Source organism: Agelaius tricolor, unplaced genomic scaffold (assembly GCF_023055355.1).
Source record: "Agelaius tricolor isolate 1412-34295 unplaced genomic scaffold, bAgeTri1.0.p SCAF_44, whole genome shotgun sequence".
Lineage (NCBI taxonomy): Eukaryota > Metazoa > Chordata > Aves > Passeriformes > Icteridae > Agelaius > Agelaius tricolor.
The window spans coordinates 1,852,136-1,873,773 of NW_027269304.1; the positions used below are offsets into that span (position 1 = coordinate 1,852,136).

A 21,638-nucleotide genomic window follows, 5' to 3' on the forward strand; every position below is an offset into this window, starting at 1 on the left:
CAGCAAATAATCAATGTCTGGTTTCTGTTTCCCTGTGCTTTCTAATTTAGTTTTGCAGATGGTATTCACTTCATTATTAGCAATTTTGTAAATACATGGAAAATTGGTTTACTTGCCTGTTAATTAATATTCTGAAATTCCACATAGAGAATGAACTACTCATAAGAGACTTACATAAATCTTTAACTGGATACTATTCCATGTTAGCTACATTTTTAATGTTGTTATGGGACTAATGGTAGTCTCTAGAGCTGTCCTTTTACAAATATAACAAGGCAGCCTGGTTTTATTTCTTATGTTGCATTTATTTATTTTATTTTGTTTTCCCCTCTGGGGGACCAGGAATTGGGGAAAAGAAGTTTTCCAAGGTTGAAAAAAGTAATGAATCTTTTCTAATTTATACCTGTCTGAATTCCTGTTGTCAGTCCATTCTCCCCACTGGAATTTCACATCTTCCTGAGTTTTCCTGGTATTTGTGGGGAAGATCCTGTAGAAAATCTGGTGATTTTGTAGAGGCTTCTCCTCTCTCAATGGGTCTAAACCTCAAAAACACACATTGTTAATCCAAAGTTCGTGGGTGTTTAATAATTTCTTTCTCCATAGGGAGAACTATGGTAAAACTACACCAAAAGCCAACTATTCCAAAAGAGTAGCAGAAAAATAGCTAGACTCATAGAAAAAAAAAAATCCCAGAAGAAACCACAAAATTCTACAGTTTTGAGCAAGAAACCAGAGGTTTCCTATTGTGCACACAGAGAGATCTTAAAACACCAAAGCCTGATCATCCTACATCCTTCACAGAGGTTAGATTTTATTACCAAGGGGGAGAAAGTCTGGAGGCCAAAATGCAAACAATAAAGCAATTAAGGTATTTGGACAGCAGATCTGCCTCTGAGTCCTCCCACACCTGTGCTGGGACTGCTGCTCCAAACAGTGGGGACTGCCCTGGGTCAGCTCCAGCCGCTGGGGAGCAAAGACAAAACTCATTTTTGAGGGGACAAGCTCTAATGTGGTGCAATGTATTACTCACCCTGTCCCAGTTGCTCGCTCTCCAGTACCTCCACTCCTCTCTTTGCACTGCCTGCACCTTCACACAGCCCTCACGGTGTGGCAGCTCTTTGCTGAGCTTCATTTGGTGCAAAAGTCACAGATTTCAGCTGAGAGGGAGGCGGCGCGGCTGCCGCAGACTGAGTCTGACACCCTTGGGTTTGAGTATCTCACCCCGAGTTGGTTGCTCCCATGCCACAGGTGAGTAAAGCAGGCAGAATTAAGGCTGCTGGAGTGATGCTGAATTTGTCCACTCTGAACAAATCTTCATTTTGTACTTCAAGGAGTTGTGTTCAGCTCAGACAGGCACACAAGGAGTGTTTACATCCACTGATTGATATTTTTGTATTGACTGCTTTACCATTAGCATTTCAGCCTTGATCACTAGGAATATGAATTTTCGGCCTTGATCACGAGGAATTTTCAGCCTTGATTGCTAGGAATATGAATTTTCAATGAGAGTCAAGAAAAAGCCTAATTTCTTTGCTGTCAGAATCCATGTAGTTTTAGTTTCACGTGGAAGTTTTACTTGGTGCTGAGGGCCTGTTGTATGGTATTGCAAATTGGCTTCTAACAGAACAGAAGATATAGCTTTTGGTAAATTATCACCCTGTTTCATTTCCCTTTTAGGCAGGAAATATGTAGGAGTAACCCTATATGCCAAAATTAAGCAATATCCCAGTAATATTCAGTATATCCATAATAAATGTGAACACATACAGGAAATAAGCATAGTTCCAGCTTTTGGTTCAATTTTTTCATTCATTTGCTTTATACATTTGCACATGAAATCCATGAAAGATCAAAAGAATTAATGCAAATATAAAAACAGTCATTTAAATGCTACAGCTGTGTTTCTTTTCCTTTCACTTAGGAAAAAAAAAAAAAAGGGGGAATTAAAGGAATCAAGGATTGTGTCCGTCAGATTAACAGTGTGCTGTTATTTCAGATAAACCTGCAGAAGAAGATGCGAGTCACTGGAGTTATAACCCAAGGTGCCAAGAGGATTGGAAGTCCAGAATACGTAAAATCTTACAAAATTGCCTACAGTAATGATGGGAAGTCATGGACAATGTACAAAGTAAAAGGCACAAAGGAAGACATGGTAAGATAAAGTCATCTGTTACTGAAAGCATCTCATGGTTTAGCAGCCTTCAGAAGTATGAGATGTCTTGGGTATTTAAGCCTAATTGCCTGGCAGTATGATATAGGTTTCACTGTTATCATTTTTCTGTGGGAGAAAAAAAAATCAACAAATTTGCATCTCTCTCTGCTAAGAATTTCTTATACTTTAATTGATGGTTGCATAAATACTATTTCCCCAAGCTAGAATAATCCTGTTTATTACACTTAACTGATTTTCATATTAATTAGTTTACCAGTAATTACTCATTGCTCTGTTTTCAATTTCGTTTTATTGCATTGGCAGATTAGCTTTAACCCTTGGAAACACAGAGCCCATTCATCAATGCTAATCTCTGTGCTGCACAAACAGTATCATCCAGCGGGGTGTGTGTGTTTACAGTTTATAGTTACCACTTATTTTTGATGGAGCTGTGCACACAGAGCGGGGAAAAAAACCTTTTGCTGTGTAAGTTTGCATAGAAGGCAAAATCTGCTGCATTAGATGCAGTTTCTCTGTTAGGAAATAAGGATTTTGTGTGAAGAGGGGCATAATGAAGGGGAGAAACGCAGCACAGGAATGTCTGGTTAGAGGCAGGGGTGAATAGAAAAATGCTGATGGGTTTAATTTGTCCCCTCTGTGATCAACAGGAGGGTTACAGCGCACTTCAGTGGGAATTCTTGAACCAGGGGGGAAAAAAATAAACGTCAATCAGAGCAAATAATTGCAGGCTTAATTGAACTGCAACTATTTCATACATTAATCAAGAAAAGAAGACATAATTTAGTTGCATTAGGAGCTTCAATTTCTGAGAGGGACAAGACAGAGACCCTGGTTTGGCCCACGTGGCAAACCCATCACAATACGGCACAGCAGGGAAATTCTGCCGGGAAAACTTGTGTCAGGCACTGGCAGCGCTGAACCAGCTGCAGTTTGGGGAAAGCCTCTCACAGACAGAACAATTCGGGTGCTTTTGAGACAAGGGAACTCACTGGCACTCCAGGGACCCTCCTCCTGACACATTTTTTTTTTTTTTTTGCTGCTGCAAACGTTGCCTCCTCGCAGGTGTTCCGTGGGAATGTGGACAACAACACCCCGTACGCCAACTCCTTCACGCCGCCCATCAAGGCCCAGTACGTCCGGCTGTACCCCCAGGTGTGCAGGAGGCACTGCACCCTCAGGATGGAGCTGCTTGGCTGCGAGCTCACAGGTGGGATCTCCACAGCCCTCCATCCCCTCCATCCTCTCCATCCCCTCCATCCCCTCCAGCCGCTCCCCACCGCGCGCGCTTTGTCCCCGCCGCCAGATGCGCTTGGCCAGCCTGAGTTTGTCCAGTTGCTTTTATCCTCTTTAGCTAACTTGTAAAATCACAGAATGACCAGGTTGGAAGAGACCTTCAAGATCATAGAGTCCAACCCAGTCCCAACACCTCAACTCAACCCTGGCACCCAGTGCCACATCCAGGCTTTGTTAAACACACCCAGGGATGGTGACTCCACCACCTCCCCGGGCAGAACATTCCAGAACTTTATCAGCCTTTCTGTAAAACACTTTTCCTTGATATCCAACCTGTATTTCCCTTGGTGTAGCTTGATGCTGTGTGCTCTGGTTGTGTCAGTGCTGCTGGAGAAAGAGCCCAGCCCCAGCTGAGCACAGGCACCTTTCAGGCATTTGTAGAGAGTGATAAGGTCACCTCTGAGTCTCCTTTTCCCCAGCCTGAGCACCCCCAGGTCCCTCAGTGGTTCCTAACAGGGTTTGTGTTCCCAGCCCCTCTCCAGCCTCGTTGCCTTCTCTGGACATGCTCCAGTGTCTCAATGTCCTTCCTAAATTTGGGGGCCCAGAACTGGAGACAGCACTCAGGGTGTGCCCTCAGCAGCGCTGCACTTGGCTCAGCTGAGTGATGATGGCCACATGCAGTGGGACAGGAATGTGTCCCAACAAGGCTGTGTGGTATTAAACCATTAACACTTCATAATTTTTTCCTGTGTGGGTTAATCTCCAGTTGGTCACAGGAATCACAGAACCAATGAGGCTGTAGAAGAGCTCTGAGATCATCAGGTCCAGCCTGTGAGAGATCCCCACCTTGTCACCCAGCCCAAGAGCACTGAGTGCTACATCCAGTCCTTGGACACCTCCAGGGATGGTCATTTAGCAGTTTTAACATGCATTGATGGCTATGCGGACTCGTAATGTACCACCCTGAGCAGACTACAGGGCAGGGAGCCTCCCCCAAGGCCTGAAAATTGTTCCTGAGCCCCAGAGCTGCTGGGGACCCTTGGCAGCAACAATTGTCACACCTGATGTGGGAAATTTCTCCTGAGGCTGTGAGGTGACACCACCCCTGTGCTGTGTGACATCCTCAGAGGGATAAGCCTGCTTCCCCTGCTGTTGAGGACCAGTCCAATAAGACACAGCTTGGTTGGGCTGCTTTAATCAAGATTTCAGTTTGGATTTGTTTTCTGGGCTTAGCAGAAGCAGAGATAGCATCTTGTAGCAAAAAGTAAATGAAAAAGTGGACCCAATATAAACCTTCCCTCAGATTCTTATTAAAGCTCTGAAATGTAAAGCCTGACCTCTAGCCACCTTCTGCAAGAACTGTGTTCCCTTACAAATTCAAAAAAGCAGGTAATGTTTTATCCTTTTCCTAGAGATAAACCTTTTTACTGGTGGGAGCACCCCACTGATTCATTTAGGAGTGATTTTTATGTGGCTGCCTCTTTACTCTACTAACAATAGTCATTCAGTTCATGAGTGATACATCAAAACAGCTGGAGTTAAACAATTCTCAGTCAAAACCAGATTCAGAAATGAAAAGTTAATGCATTAATCTTGGTGTAGCCCTTTTCCAATATAGATAGGTTTAAGAGTAAATAGAAAATCCTGTCTAGCTGCTTTGTTCTATTAGTTTTTTTTTTTTATGTCTTCCACTTCTGGAACCACAATTTAGAGTAAGTCCTTGCCAGAACGACTAGGAATTGTTTTGCTCAAAGAACTACAAAAGCTAGTGAAGTGAATTAATTTCAGTGGTCTCCTAACAGTGTCAAGGTCATCATCTCTTAAAACTGTGGACAGCTGAGGCTCAGCAGAGCAATTTCAACCTTACTGAAGGAAAAGTGTAATTACACAGACTAATTCACTCTTAATTCCAGGTGGTCTGCCTTGGGTGGAAAGGCAATTTGAGGGGTCTGCCTTCTCTAACATTGCCTGGTGAGAAAGAAGAGAGTGAGTGATAAACAGAGGGAGACTTGCAGCACTGGATCATCATAAAAGCTGACCTCTTAGGACAAACTTCAGCAAAATGTTCAATGCAATCTGCTTTAGTCTCATAAATAGCTTTACTTACCAGGACCCACAGTCAGCATCAATGCTAGTGGAGCCAACCCTCAATAAATTAGGCATTAATTTTCATGGCCCTGTGTTCCTGCCTTGCTTGTGTTTTGCACAACTCTGTGTCCTGCCCTGCCTTCCCTCCACAGAGTATTGATGTGAGGGGAGAAACAGATCACAGCTACTGCTTATTAGAATGCCTCTATTCATTAGGCTGTCATTAATAGCAGCATCAAGCTGTTGTTTCTAACAGCAGATCAGTGCTCACACAACAGTGTTCCTCACTCATGGAACTCACTCTAGCACTCCAGCATCTGCCTTCCTGCAGGCAGCCCCTGCTCACAGTCACGTTTGCTGGTTCCTGTGTGCACCAGTTCAGCCAGCTCTTGGTGTTTGGGGTTTCTCAGTTCTTGCAGAGGGATGTTGGCCCCCAGAACCTAAACATCCCCATGGGATGCCCTCAGAGAAAGCTCCTGAGTGGGTAATTTTCATCTCCTTCAGGCATGCTGTTCCCTGGTAGCTATTTCTTTATCCTAATGATGCCTTGTGAAGGCTGCCCTAGAACAGAGGCTGGACAGAGCTAAAGAATAAATCAGGGATTTATTCAAAGCATCTCCTCCATGGATCCACCTTGGGCAGCGCAAGAGCCCAGCCAGGGCTGCACCCAAGATGAACCAAAATGGCCCCAAAATGCACGGCCGGGCACGGGGTCTCTCCCTGGGATCAGTTCTGCTCCATTTGCATCTTGCAGTTCATTGTCCCATTCCAGCTTTAGCCCCTGCAGTCCCACCCTGCTTGTTTTTCTCTCTCCAGCCCACGGGGTTTGTGCTCTGGGGCTGAGATTTGGATCATTTGTCCTTGGTGCCCAGCTGGAGCAGGAATTGTTTTGTCTCCCTGCTCTGTGCACAGAGCTCAGCATCCCCTAAAATGAAGCTCAAACCCACACACTAAAGCAGCACAGAATCTGAAAAATATCAAAGCTAAAACCTGAGGCATCACTAGCAGTCCCTGTAGGCACTATTCACACAAAAGTGACACACAGGGGGACTTTATCAAAGCTACAGTTAAAGATAGGTTACCCTTTCCTCATTTGTCCTCAGAACTCTATAATCTGGAAAGGAATTCTATATTTGTTATTTATAGGACAGGTTGGATGGGGCTTTAAAGCATTAATGAAATGTGTCCCTGCCCATGGCAAAGGAGTTGGAATTAGATTTGCAGCTAGATGATCTTAAGGTCCCTATCAACCCGAACCATTCTATGATTCAAAAACATGATGAAAAATTTTTAAATATCTCAATTATTAGAAACAAAAAATATCACAGTATAAATCAAAACAAAATTACCTTTGCCCTCAAATAATTGACATGCATTGCTTTTGCCAACACTGCACAAATCTTTGTCCAAGAACAAGATTCATGCAGACTGTTACATGCAGATCCATTTGTGGGTTTGCCTTTGCTACATTGGATATTCAATATTTCCTTTGAGGGTTTGAGCTTTTTCGAATGAAGAGGTAGATGAGGGGCATAGCATGGATGCAGACTGAAAAGTAAAAGATTCTGCCCTCTGAAGAGTCAACAGAGAAAAGCCTTTGTGTTTATTCCTCCAATTTTCAGGTGCTAATTCCCACTCTTTCTCATTATTTCCTTTCTCCCATTCCATCCTAGACCAAATAGGACCTGCAAACTTATACCTGGTTAGATTTAAACATACAGAGGTATCAGGTATAATTTATCACAGATGGAGGCATCCAAAGCATCTTGAACACTCCAGCCCAAGATGCCCCACTGGGTGTAGCCATGTTTCTGCATCAGCTATCTCCAACTTCAACAGATTTCAAAAAAGAAAAATGGGAATTGAATCCTCTCATAGGGACATTGAAAAGCAAGTTTAAAGGTACAGTGCAGTGAAGAGGAGATGTTTCAGGGAGACAGAAGCATTGTTATAAACGCACACCTGTGAGGGATGACACAAAGCCCTGTGCCGGTTTGATGACCCCGTCCTTTGTGCTGTGGGTTATGTCTCTGTCATCCAAACAGCCACAGTCTCCTGTGGCAGGGGCTGGGAAGCTGCTGCTCTCTGTGACACAGCACCAAGACATCCTGACACCTGTGTGCACCACGTTTGCCTCTTCAGATCCTCACTGCTCTTCTCACTTTCTCCCGTTGCCTTTAACAACTGCCTTCCCACCCCCTTTGGGGCCACAGAGAAGGCAGGCGAGTGTAAAATCCCATTAATTCATGCACGCATGCACAGGCACACAGGCAGGCACAGCTGTTGCTTCATAAATCAATAATAATACCCAGAAAAGATAGAACTGGTTTTGATGGATTGGGCCAGCACTGAGTCACAGCTTTGACAACCCATGGTTTTGTGACAGGAGCCTCCTTAGCATTCCTCGGATGAAACATTCTTGCTGACAGTCCTTGTGATCCTGGAGTGATACTTCAGAATTTAATAATAAGCAAAGTCCCTCTCCAAAGCAGCAGATTAGTCTCTCTTACTTCTATTACCAATTGCTTCCTCCCACTCCCAGGAAAATTGTTTTGTTGTGTTTTTGAATGAGTCCGTTCCACAGACAAGGGTGTGCCATTTCCATTTGTGCACTGAGAATCAGTTATGTAAGATTGGGGTTTGTTTTTTTTTTTCAAAAGTTAGCTCTATTTTCTTTTGGCTTTCCATTCGTTTGTTTGGGTTTTGTTTTTTATTTTTTGGTTTTTTCTTAATTTAACATGAAGTATGTCAATATTCAAATTTTAAATACAGGAGATGCTGCATTAAAGTTCATGTTGTTAATAATATAACTGCACATATGCGGGTTTTTGACTGCTGAGACAGGAAGGAAATGAGAAAACACCTTATTTTTTTATGTTCCCATCTCCATCTTTTCCATCTTTCACTTTGCCCCAATTATCAACTGTCACTCCACCCCTGCAGCCATGCATCCACCTTTCCTGTCCTCTTAGCAGCCTTCTCTCTCTCAGCCATTTGCCTTTCTTTTTCTGATTTCTTTGTTTAAATCTTAGAACCATGCAGCTCATCTGCCTTCTCTGGTTTCCAGTCCTGCTGTTTCAGTGCTGCCTCATCTTGTTTCCTCCCTCTTCTGCATCCAAATGCACCTTCCACATTCTTAGCACACAGCAGCAAGACAGAGGAACACAAAGCCACTTATCAATTTTTATTTTTATCTTTTTTTTTCACACAGAACAGAAAAGGGAGAAGCCCAAGGTCTATCTTTTCTACAGCAAAATAACTCAATGGTGTGGGATGTCCACAAACAAATAAGGCATTAACTATCGATTTCTCCTAAGTGATATCCTCCTACTATCCTCCCTCCACAATTGTTTTTCTGTAGGCTCTCCCTCCTTCAGTGGGATTTTGGGCTTTCTGGATTTTTACCTAGATGTCAAATAATTCAGAAGTGTAAAAGAGCTCAGTGCTTTTTAACATTTTACTGCAGCACTGGTTTTTAAGAAAAAAATGTTTGTTCAGTAAGCAAACACATGGTGGTTGTGAGGTGGCATAAAAGCATAAGGAAAATCAAACAGAACAGGGAAAACAGTATTTTCCTGTGGGAGAGGAAAATAAAAATAAGATAAGCACAGGCAAAAGTCATCTTTTCATTTTGTTTCGCTTCATAAATTTATGCCAGGATAAAATATGTTGAATTCTCTATCTTGATTTTGACTCACCCAAGAAATTGTTGAAACAAAGTGCCTGAAATTCACTATTTTTCATTTATTTGTTTTCGAGTGTCTTCAACAATAGCCTTGATTACATCTTTTTCTTCAAGTATTGCAGGTTTCCTCTGCCATAACAAAAAAACCTAAACCCCTGACAGAGATAAGCAGGTAGCGCCACTGATCTTGCCCTGCTGTTCCAGGTTGCTCTGAGCCCCTGGGGATGAAATCGGGACACATCCAGGATTTCCAGATCACTGCCTCCAGCGTTTTCCGTACCCTCAACATGGACATGTTCGCCTGGGAGCCCAGGAAAGCCCGGCTGGACAAGCAAGGCAAAGTCAATGCCTGGACCTCCGGCCACAATGACCAGTCACAGTGGCTGCAGGTAAATTTTCACGTGGATTTTCCCAGTTTTTTGTCTTCTTTGTGTTTCAGGCATGGGGATGCTCCTCTGGTTCAGTTTTATATCCAAATTCTTCTGTTTCTGGCTGTAGCCCTCCCTACTCTGCCACGAGCTCTGAAAGCCCAACATATCTTCATGATTTTGTTGTCACAGATGCAGGAGAATACACTAGGGGATGCCTCTACTAGCCCCAGTTTTCCTTTGTTAATGAACAAAAATGGTGGTTGCAGATGTGATTCACTGAATTCCCCTCATTTCTTGGGAGAGATGAGTTTATTTTCCTCCCCTCTACCCTTCCAAGGCTCCCTGGAAAAGCATATTTACTGCCAGCTCTGTGCACCTTAGCGAATCCCGCGCGTAGAAATTATCTTTGTCTAATTGAGGCTGCCCAAAATTACCTTCTGGAGGCAGCAAGATTGATTCAGCCTCTGAATCCATTATAAACCTGTGCACAGGGGTTGTTTTCAGCCCAGGAGTGATTCGTACAACTCACTAATGTGAGGGATTTCAATAAATCACCAGTGTGGGAGCTTGTTTGACCAGCCACTGACACATTTACATTTTTTGAACTGTTGAAAATAGCAGTGTTTTCAGTCAGCTGCCACTTTGCAGTGCAGCTCTCAGTGGGCAGCCTCAATAGCACCAGACATGGCTACTAACCCCCTGCAATCTCTCCACATACAAATTATGACATATTAGCCTTTTTTGCCTACAGCTGCTAAGCAAGTTAGGAATATGATTACTGGGGTTTTTTTTTCCCAAGTTTATACACTTTCCATAAAAAGAAGGAGAAATTGCCCTATCTATTTAGCTTTGGAATAGCTGGAGATCCTAGAATCTGCTGAAATTCTTTTAGAGCAGCATGTTGGAAGAGCGGTTAGTAACTTGTGGAGAGGATGAACACTTTATTGCTGTCTTTTATGGTGAAGAAGCAGATGAAAATGTTTTTTCCACAGGAAAGAGAGGTGGTTGCATCAAATTTTAGCCCCATCAGTCAAACCAAGGGTGTGCAGAGGCTCCACAGAAATCTCCTGTTGTGTGTTCTTGCTCCTGTGGATGACAGCGTATTTTTAATTAACTACAGATGGCAAGGGGCTGCATAGTTAATCCTTATATTTTCAAAGTTTTCAGGCCGTTGCAGTCTTTCTATATTTGAATTTACCTGAACCTGCAAATTTAATCTTATCACTTGCACTGTCTCTTCAAGTCTTTGAACTATAAGGAACAATTTTTATTGTCCAGTCAAAAAGAAAGTTGTGAAGAAATACTCATCTTTTAGTTAGCTTTTCATATGGCTATGTATTGAGTTCAACAATTCCACAGGAATATTACACAATCTACCTTTTCCTGAAAATCATTATACATAATGATATTTCCTCAAAAAAAGGATCCTAGCATTTCATGTTTGGGGAAAAAAAGAAAAAGAAAAAAAAAAAACCACCAAAACTAAACCCAAAAAGGCATTAAATCCACTTGTTTCTTCAGTGCTTAAGGTGGTCATTACCTTCTGCTACAGTCTGGTTGTTCTGAATTCAGGCCATGACTTGAGACAGTCTCATATGCTTCCAGTGTAGGTAATGATTCTGTAACAGAGACATGTCTATCATTTGAATTCATCTGTTCATTCTTGTTCTCCCTGCTGGTAGCTCTCTGTGGGTGTTTTTGGTGGTTTTTCTTTTCTCTAAAACGCGGAGTATTATATTGAAGCCTTACAACACATTGACTGAAAGGTTTATCATCCTGCTGCTGCTTCCATGGAATTTAGTCAAAACACATTTGTAAGGAAAAGAGTGTGGAAGAAAATGTGCCTGCCCGCCCTACTCCCTCAGCCATTCCACAAAGAATTAGGCCCAAAAAAGATGATTCCATGGTACCCTGAAATGGGCTTAAAGACAGACATTTAGCCCAGACTTCTGGATTTTGCTGAAGTAGCTGGCTTACCAATATCATATTTACCATGTCAACTTTCCATGCCCTTTGAATGTTCTCCACAGGCCTTTCTTGCTTTATATTTTGCACTTCTTTTTTTCATATTTTGCACTTTTATACTTTATATTTTGCACTTTTTGCTTTATATTTTGCACTGATTTTCACAAGAAAGCCTGAAAAACTGGGGGCAAAGCCTGCCATTTGCCTTTTAGGATTATTGTTGGGGTTTGTGGACGGCTCGAACAGATCTCATCTGAGTAAATGTCATTGTTGGGGTATCCTTGCCTAAACACCATGGCTACCAACACTTTAAAATCTGGTGTGCTGACATCCATCTCGGAGTGCCTGCTGTGATAATGTCTGCTGAGAGGTGATGTTTGAATCATGCATCAAATGCTACTTGCACTTTTGGATGAACTCTAGCGATAAATTCTCCTCTCTCAGGAGCTGGGACTGTTTTACTCAGTTTTCTCTCAGAAAAGATAACTCTGAATCTCCTATGTATTCCAAAATGCAGCCATCAACAATTAAGCTCTTTGGTTTAAAGTGTTTTGGATTGCTGCATTCATAATTTAGGAATATGAAGTATTTTGTGTCTCCAGGCACAGAATGTGCATTTTTGGGGACAAAATACTCACCTTAATCATGCTGCAGTTGTTGAAAATCTGCTGTGACTTAGACTCTACAAGCTATAGATTGCACAAATAACATTTATTTACACAAAACACACCATTACCAATGAAAAAAATGCATTCTCTTGACATGAAGGGAAAGATAAATAGATGACACGACTAAAATTGTGTACTTTTCTAGCTGTGTCATAAACTTGGGGCTGAATTCCCCACAGGCTTCCTCAAAGATACCCTTGTCATTCCCTTGAAGAGGATGTTGCAAGTTTTTGGAGTGCTCAGGCTCCTTCTGGACACAATCCAGGATTACTCTTCCATTCGGTCACCCCACTTACCATTTATTCACTTCTTTGGCATTAAAAGATATGACGGAGAACTCCCTGCCTGATACCCAAAATGAAGCACTGAGGCTGTAAAGATTATTTTTAAAAGTGCAACTGATTTTTCAGATGCTTGGAGAATGCTCTTGTAAATAGATTTTCGCCATTCCATATCTCATTTTCCCAGCTGAGGGCATAGCTCAAAATAATTAACATTTTTCTCAAAACCCATGCCCCTTCTACTACTAATTTCCTGCTGTTATAAATTGTGAAATCAGGGCAGCAGCTTAAACTCCCTTTTCTTTATTTACTGTTAGTTAAACTCTGGCGTGTCACTTCATTTGGTGTCTCCAAACACCTGGAGCTTTCTCCTCCCACTCAACCATCCCTTCTGAATAAATTGTTTTGTGTCTTGTCCTAGTCCTGACTTTGCAGCCAGACCAGGGTATTGTCAGTATTTTATCTTAAAACTGATGACATGTTGGGTTTTTTTTGGAGGCACCAGCAATGTCAAATTACAATATTTCTCCTGCTGATTGTGGAACCAGCTAAGCACTATTAGAGAAAAAGCAGTTGGTGATAAACAGATTGTTGGAAGATTGGCAGAGCAACTGTTATACCTACATGCTTTAAAAATGTGGTGATTGCCAGTGGTATAATAGATTTGGGTTGGGTATTTTCCTGCCAAGCTAATCTCCAGTATTAGACAATATTACTGGGATTCTTTATCAACGCCGTTAGATTGTCTCAGAGCTGCAATCAAATTATTCTTTCAGTCTAATGCATAGCCATCTTTTTCGCATCAAAATGCCTCTTGTTTGAAAACAAAGGCAAAATTGCATTCCAAATAATTATCCTCTTTTCATTATACATATACAAAATGCATCTCCATCATGCCATCATGATATTCATCACTTATATTCATTTATATTTATATTCATTTTCTTGTATTTATTTCCCGTGTTTAAGCTTCCAAGTGATCAAATCAAAGAGTTGTTTTTTAAAAAAGCTAAGCCAAACCCAGTTTCTACTCTTTTTTTATAGACTAGTTTCCAGAAGTGGAAATGTATCTACTCTGCCAGCCACAGAGAAAGATGAACAATTAACTTAAATTATAAGAAAACTATTTGAACCAGGAAAGTTACATGAGCTGACTCTTTCTTTTTTTTTTTTAATATACGAAGAGAACATTATTTTCCATCTAGAATTGGTTAGCTGAATTGGTTTCAACGCTGGCATTCATCTGTCACTGAAAAATAAGGAACTTTTTTTTATTCTCTCACGTGGTATTTTCTTCTTGTCTTGTCTGTTATTCCACCTGACTCTTTTCCCCCTTTTTTGATGTAACAATCTGTTCATTTGCAATGAATTCTGAGAAATCTTTCTAGATAAAAAAATCACTATACCCTAGCAATTCAACAATTCATCTGGAGATCTGTTCAACAACTCACAAGGAGAAAACTGTGTGGATTGTTTAATTTTCTTTTGACGATTTGTGTCGTTAGCACAACATTTATTAATTCCAGTTCTGGTTAAAGTAACAAAATAAGAGCTGTATATGTGGCCTATAGTTTAATTGTTTTAACACCCACACTGAGTGAAAAACAAAACAAAACAACACAAAACCAAAAAAAAAAAAAATAAAAACAAACAACCCCAGAAAATGGTTAACAACATCTTAATTAAATAAGGGCTTGGAACACTCAAAATTGGAATAGGATGAAATGTTCATGTAAGATCAATCTGGTGCTTAACATAATGAGGAAATTGCATGACTTCTGGAAGAGCTGGATTGCTAAGCCATGTATGGTGAGTGGGCTTGGAGACACAGGGTGTTCTGTGGGAGCTGTGAATTGAAATATATCACATTATAAACAGGAGACACCTGTATTTCTCTGAAGCTTTATTAAACCACTAGGCCACCATGAAAGAAATCAATGCTCTTTACAGAAACAGCAATAAAATTGGTCTCTGCTTCTCCAGATGCAAAGCTGGTGCTGGTTTTTTATTAGAATTTCTCAATCCTGAAGTTGGATTTCAGATAACAAAATGAAAATTGTGAGGAGACCAGCCTTTTTTTTTTTGTGCTTTCTATTGGGATAAAAAAATTATATTTACAGTCAGTATTGACCATTTTATCTTTCCAATGCAAAACCACCTTTTTTTCTGGCAGCTGTCACTTCTATTTGAAGAACTTCATTTGGACACTGGGTTTTGTCACCTCCTTACTCTTGTGCCTACCTTGATGAGTGGCTTCACAGTGTCACACTCTGTTCACACAGCCTGGCAGCTCACAGGACGCATCTCAAGGCAGGTTGGGAATAAATTATTAACACAGATCTTTCCCACTCTTTGCCAGAGACTTCTACAGATAAATTTTCCTGCAAAAAAAGCGGCCAGTGGTAGGATAAGGTAATAATGGACAAAGAGCTCTGAACATTTTAGTTAAAGGCAAAAGAAGATGAAGACTGATGCCCACTTCTAATTTTCACAGTGCTGAATGTACTGACTTTGCATTGCCTAGGCTAGAATGTTAAACAGGTCACTTTATTCACTTCTTCAATTGCCCACAAACCATAGGCTTGGTTTTGCTACTAATGGTCACTATTTGCTTTTAGGACAGTGTGCAACTCAAGATGACAAGATGAACAAAAATTTTTTTTTCCTTTTGTTTTTTTCTTTTGTTTTTTTTTTTTAATCTTTGTATGTTGCCAATCTGTTTTTAACTGTGCTAACAAACACATACCTCACAGAAATTGTATTAGGAGCTATGCCTTGATTTCCTACTCAGAGTTGTCTTCCAGCAGTATTTGATGGCGTTTCCAGGGGTCGCACTCTAACTCAGTTTTTTTCCCTAAATCATTTCAAATTAAATGCATTATTCACATTAATAATGCTACTAAATTGTGCATTTCAGCATTGCCCTTCCTAAATTGCTTTTGACTTTGCAAAGCTTTCCTGTGCAATTCATTTTATGGAAATGTTTATAGTAGTAATTGAATTTAAGCCTAGAAATTAAATAAGGCAGCATAAAATCTTGGTTTATTTTGCCTTTCAAATGCTTTATTCAGGCTGTATTCTATCATTTATGTAGCAAAGTCTGAAGCATCTGTAGAATCATTGATTTTACTCTGGCAAAATACAGAGGGTTTATTAGAAGGACAGACAGAGCATAGGAGCTCTCTGTTGCAAGTTGTCCAGAAAATAAGCATCAGACAGACACACCATGATTATATTCTGTGACAAAAAATTTGTGTGATGTCACCTTCATAGAATCATAGAATCACCAAGGTTGGAAGAGACTTTTAAGATCAACCAGACCAACCATCAATCCAGCACCACCACTGTAAACCCTAAACCATTAAACCATGAACAGGAGCAAAGACCCTGTCTGAGCTGTAAATTAGCTGTGGATGAGAGTTTAAAGTAGAAAAATGTTGTGTTTCACAGAGTCCTGCTCTGTTCCCTGAATTATATTCCCAGCTATCTCTGTTAAGCCTTCAGTAAAAATTAAGGGGTTAAATCAGTGCTCCAGAGCCTGCCTTTGACAGAGAACAAATTCATCATCACTAACAGAAATTATTTGGGAAGTTTCCCTAAGCAGTGGAATCCTGCAAGAGAGAACTGTCAGCTCCCTCACTGACTCGCTGCTTTTCTGTGAGTATCACTCCCCTGCAGATGAAAGTTAAATTGAGTAATGACCCATTTCCTATTACAATAACAGGTTTTGATCTTGCCTCAGAAAATCTGGGAGTGTAAGCAATAACTGCCTGGTTGTTGTGAATTTTGATGTGCACAGGATCTGAGGCTGAGGCAGTTTTTTGTTGCTGTGTGTTTGCAGTGGGGATGTTGGTGTTAGTTGAATAGCAGCACCTTCTGAAAACACAGTGCATGAAATTTTAATGGAAAGATGTTAGTTTTTCATTGTTTTAAATTCCTGCCTGTTTTACCAAGCTACCATTTCCACTGTCTTGAAATAACGTTCTGTCTCAATTTGTGAAGCAGAGGCATATTTCCCTTGCACTCCCTTAAAAAAAATACAATAGATAAGCAATTGTTTAGGTAAAAATACAGGAAAAAAGGGTCCAAATGTTTCTTATTCATGCCCTCTTCTTCCATGGTGGTGCTTCAAAACAGCATCCACTTTTTCCTAATAAAATCGTTTGTTGTTTTTGTAGCTACCCTTGAATTGGTTTTTGACTCAAAAATTGGTTTTTGACTCAAGCTGAGTTGGTCACAGTTGTTTCATCTGAAAATGATAGAGAGAAGCAAAATGACCTTGTCAAGGTCAACTATCTTTAAGAAGCAAAAAATACCTCATATAAACACAGATGAGGCAAAAAGCCAGAGCCAGATGAGGGTGAAAGAATGGAATGGAACTCCATCTAGCTCTGTTTTCCAAGAACTTGATGCTTTATTAACTGGGATATGATATCTTTATTAGCCTTGCATATCTTTTCCCAAATATTACTTTTTGAATAAGCAAGATACTTAATATTTCCTTCATGTATCTGTCAGCTTCTCATGAGTAAAATATACAAGGGTCAAGGAAATCTATTCTTTTCTGAATAGGACTCAATTTTACATTCTTTTTATGCCACTTTGAAAACACAGTGCATGAAGCTTTATTGTGAGATTCTGGTTGACTTCAGAACATTTTTGTTCAAAATCTGCTATTCATTTTTGTATTCCATTTCCTGCATAAAGAGCACAGAAACAGATTGATTCCTATCTTGTCAAATGAGGAACAGAGATGGTATCTTTTTAGCTAAGTAAATAATGAAATTGAGACACAAACATAAAGAAGGAGTGGTGGAAAAGGAACTTGAAATTAATCTAAATTCAAAGGCAGCAGAACATTTTGTATCTTTCTTCAGAAGAGGGGGAAATGTGCTTAAAACCAGGCTGAAATTTACCAAGCAGTAAGCAGAAAATGAAATTGTCATATCTCAGCATATTAAAGCATCACATAAAGTAGATATGAGCATTTCCCAGTTGGTCTCTGAATCTTAACCTATTCATTGGTTTCATCATGTATTTTTTTCCCCTAATAACACCCTACCCAGAGTTAAGTGTTGATCCAAGCAGAATATTTGGCTTTTTTTTTTCTTTTGTTTTGTTTTGGATTTCCATGTTAAGTCAGGTGTGTCTCTACAGCAATGTGCTGTGCAAGACCCTCTTTGCACTCTACTTAATAACATTCATCCTGCTCGCTCCTCAAGTAAAGCAAGAGCAGTTTCCCTGTCAGAAAACATGACAGAAAAGAGAAAATCTCAGCAGAGAAGACTTTAAAAGGGAAATCACTGTAGACACCGAAGTACTGCAACTAAACATTTCCCCAATTATCTGGGTCTTGTTCAAGAGCACCTTGAGACTTGTAATATAAAGTATCACAACAGACTTTCATCAGAATTTCCTCACTGGTTTTTTTTTTTTTTTTGCTTGTGTTTCTATACATCTACTCACTCAACAGGCTAGAGATAGAAATAGAGACTTTTTGTTTTTCAGAACAGAGCTGTGTTTTTTATTGTTATAATTCACTTATAACATTAGGACAGAGCTGAGAAGATACCTGAGTTGACAGTGCTCATACTTACATTTCATAGTTTTCTCTAAAATAAGCCAGAAAAAAAGGTCATTTTAAAGCAATACGAGCTTTGAAAGTTAGTCCTTGGGATTACAAGAACTTCCTGCTTAATTATGTACTATACATAACCAAGCCTTAATTGCTTTTGTTGCTGGAGTGATCTCCTTAGAAGCTTCATGTTTAATTAACTACAAGATATATTAATCCTATTTCAAGTCATCCTTTCTTTGTTGTATAATTAAGCAGAAAAGTATTTTCACAATTAGAAATTAATTCTATATATAGCTAGTGAAAATAAAGCACCTCTATAAAGAAGTCACTGGTCTGTTTTTTCCAATGACAGAAGTAAAAATATCTAGACCCACCTTAATGGGTTGTCTTTGTTAAGAGGTAATGAGTTACAACACACCAATAAAATTTTCAGCTAAGAATTATTAAGAAGGAAACTATCAGAATCACCTAAAGACCTCACTGCAGATGGCTAATGACCTCCCTTTGGCAGCATCACCAATTCAAAAGGCTTGATATGTTATTTATAAATATTGGAACAGACCCTCCTTGCATATTTCTTTATCTGAATTTATTTTTCTTGACTTTGAGGTGTTCTTCAGTTTGTCTTATACTTTGGCTGTGCTACCTCAAACGCTGCTGCTATAACACAAGATAAAAAAATCATTAGGAGTACAGTTTTACTAGTACTTTGCTACAGAATCCTGAGCATCCTCATCTTTTAGAAGCCTTCAATAGCACATTAGAGGAGAAGTTAAGATTTGTCCTTTTTTTTGAGAGAGAGGTAGCAGGCAGCTTTGGCTGATGCAGTTTAACAGAACAAAAGAAAAAAAGGGAGATTTTTAGGGGGGTGTTTACTTGACTCACTAGCTGCCTTTCACAATGATACTGAGACTCCAAACCTCACTGATCAGCTGAGTTTGTGTAGGTGCCTCCATGAGGGCCCAAGGAGAAGCCTGGATCCACCATGGGCTGGGCTGGGCTGAGCAGGGGGAGCAGCCCTGGAGGAGCCCTGGGGGTGCTGTGGGGCAGGGCTGGGACCCCAAAGCCTGGGCTGGGCTGGGACCCCAAAGCCTCATGCTGGGCTGGGACCCCAAAGCCCCGTGCTGGGCCCGGAGCCCAGAGCCCCGTGCTGGGCCCAGAGCCCAGAGCCCAGAGCCCTGTGCTGGGCCCAGAGCCCCGTGCTGGGCCCAGAGCCCAGAGCCCCGTGCTGGGCCCAGCCCAGCGTGGGCAGCAGGGCAGGGGCGATTCTGCCCCTCTGCCCCTCAGTCAGAGCTCACCTGCAGAGCTGCCCCAGCCCTGGGCCAGCCCAGCAAGGAGCTGGAGCTGCTGCAGCCAGGCCAGAGGAGGCTCCAGCACGGGCAGAGGGATGGAGCAGCTCTGCCGGCAGCCAAGGCTGGCACAGCTGCCATTGCTCACCTGGGCAGGAGAAGCTTTGGCCTGAGCTCAGGGTGGCCTGGCAGGGCCTGAAGGGGCTGCAGCAAAGATGGACACGGACAATTGCCAAGGGCTGCAGGGACAGCAGCCGGGCAATGGCTGCCAGTGCCAGAGGGCAGGGCTGGCTGGGATCTTGGCAATGAGGAATTGTTCCCTGGCAGGGTGGGCAGGCCCTGGCACAGGGTGCCCAGAGCAGCTGGGGCTGCCCCTGCATCCCTGGCACTGCCCAAGGCCAGGCTGGACACTGGGACACTGCGAGGTGTCCCTGACATGGCAGGAGGGTTTGACAGAGCTGAGCTTTAAGGCCCCTTCCAACCCAAACCACTCCATGCTTCAATGAAGACAGCCTCACTGTTTTCAGCGCCTCTCACTGAGATTCCTCATGGGCCCCAAGAGGCCCTGTGGAAACTGCACCATTTTCTCCTGTCTGAGGTGCATCTTGACATTTGCACAGCGAGGGGGGTGAGCCTCAGCCCCAGGTGAGGAGTGTGGTATTTGCTGGGTCCCCAGGATGAAGGAGGAATTGAGAATCTGACTCCATGTTCTCAGAAAGCTAATTTATTATTATATTATATTATATTATATTATATTATATTATATTATATTATATTATATTATATTTTATATTAAAGAATACTATACTAAAACTATACTAAAGAATAGAGAAAGGATATAGACAGAAGGTTATGAAATGATAATGAAAACTTGTGACTGCTTCCAGAGTCCTGACACAGCTGGACAGCTGGCTGTGATTGGTCATTAAGTCAAAACAATTCATATGAAACCAATCAAACATGCACCTGTTGGTAAACAATCTCCAACCACATTCCAAAGCAGCAAAACACAGGAGAAGCAAATCAGATAATTATTGTTTTCATTTTTCTCCGAGGCTTCTCAGCTTCCCAGGAGAAGAGCCCTGGGCGAAGGGATTTTTCAGAAAATATGAGAGCAACACAGGAACTCTGCACCTCAGCAGGAGTTCAGAGCTGGGTGACACATCAGAGGAACCTGAGCCAGATCCAGAGGAGCTGGTGGGAGCCAGAGTGGTGTGGTGACAGAAAAAAATAACACATTCATCCTACTGCTTAGACAAGCCTGGCTGTGCCTTCCATGCAGGCCTGCCTCCACTGGGATGACCACTTGACTCAAAAAAACCTCAGAGCTGCCTTAAAACACCTTCTTCCTTACTTACTAGTGCTGAAGGATTTTATTTTTCACAGCATCTGCCACCAAAGCTTTTATTCTTTTCACTTCCCCCCCAAATACACACACACACACACACATATATAAACTGCAGGACCACTGTAGGATTTGCTCTGCTTTCCACAACACATCAGGAGGGTTTTTTTTTTTTTATTTGAGAGGAGCTTAGAAGTCTTGTTTTCCAAGGTTCACAGCAATAATTCATAGTCCTAAAAAGTCCTTTGATATTAAAAATTAAATCTTTGTTTTATGAGAATTTAGAAGCTATTTGGGGGTTATTATTAGAGAGTCTTAACATTATTCCCATTATTTTCTTTATTCCCCATCCTACTGTATGTAATTTTGTGTTGCTAAGCGAATATGACCCTGTAAATAGGAGCAACATGATTTTTATTTTTTTTTTAATAATTATCATGTAATTTTCCATTTAAAATATACATCACAGACAAAATACAAATGAATGAAGCAAGGGTCTTTTGAGAATTTTGTATGTCTGAGTTACTTTCTATCTCTGCAGATGCACCTTTTTTTTCCATTACAGTTTTTTTTCAATTTTCTGATTGCATTGCAGTCCACTGGAAAAATGTCATAAAAAGTTATCTGGTTTTAAGTCTAATGAAACAATAATGACACCTTCTATTAGAGCAAGAGAGGATGGGTCATGAAAGACCATGGCACTGTAATTTCCTGACCCTCTGAAAAGTTAAATTTCAAGTGGAATAATGGCATTCTGGGGTAAATGGAGCAATCGTAAATAAGTGCTGTCATGTTCAGTAGCATCTATTTCTGTGATTTAAAAAAAAAAAAAAAAAAAGAATCTGTCATCTATTATGGTATCTCACTCAGAAGGTGGAAATTGTGGCTAATCAATTTGCATTGCAGTCCTCCCACACTGCACGAGCCTTCCTGTTTCATTTTGGCTGAAATGAGAACTGAAC

General features: G+C 41.1%; 1 protein-coding gene across 2 annotated transcripts in view; it reads left to right on the forward strand.

The window, feature by feature from the left end:
• Nucleotides 1-21,638, forward strand: part of EDIL3 (EGF like repeats and discoidin domains 3) — a 242,941-nt gene that overhangs the window by 182,130 nt on the left and 39,173 nt on the right. For both annotated transcript variants that reach the window (XM_071455127.1, XM_071455128.1), the window contains 3 exons: nucleotides 1,997-2,152; nucleotides 3,236-3,380; nucleotides 9,384-9,568. In XM_071455127.1, coding sequence (XP_071311228.1) covers nucleotides 1,997-2,152; nucleotides 3,236-3,380; nucleotides 9,384-9,568 — 486 coding nt within the window. The remainder of the gene's footprint in view (nucleotides 1-1,996; nucleotides 2,153-3,235; nucleotides 3,381-9,383; nucleotides 9,569-21,638) is intronic.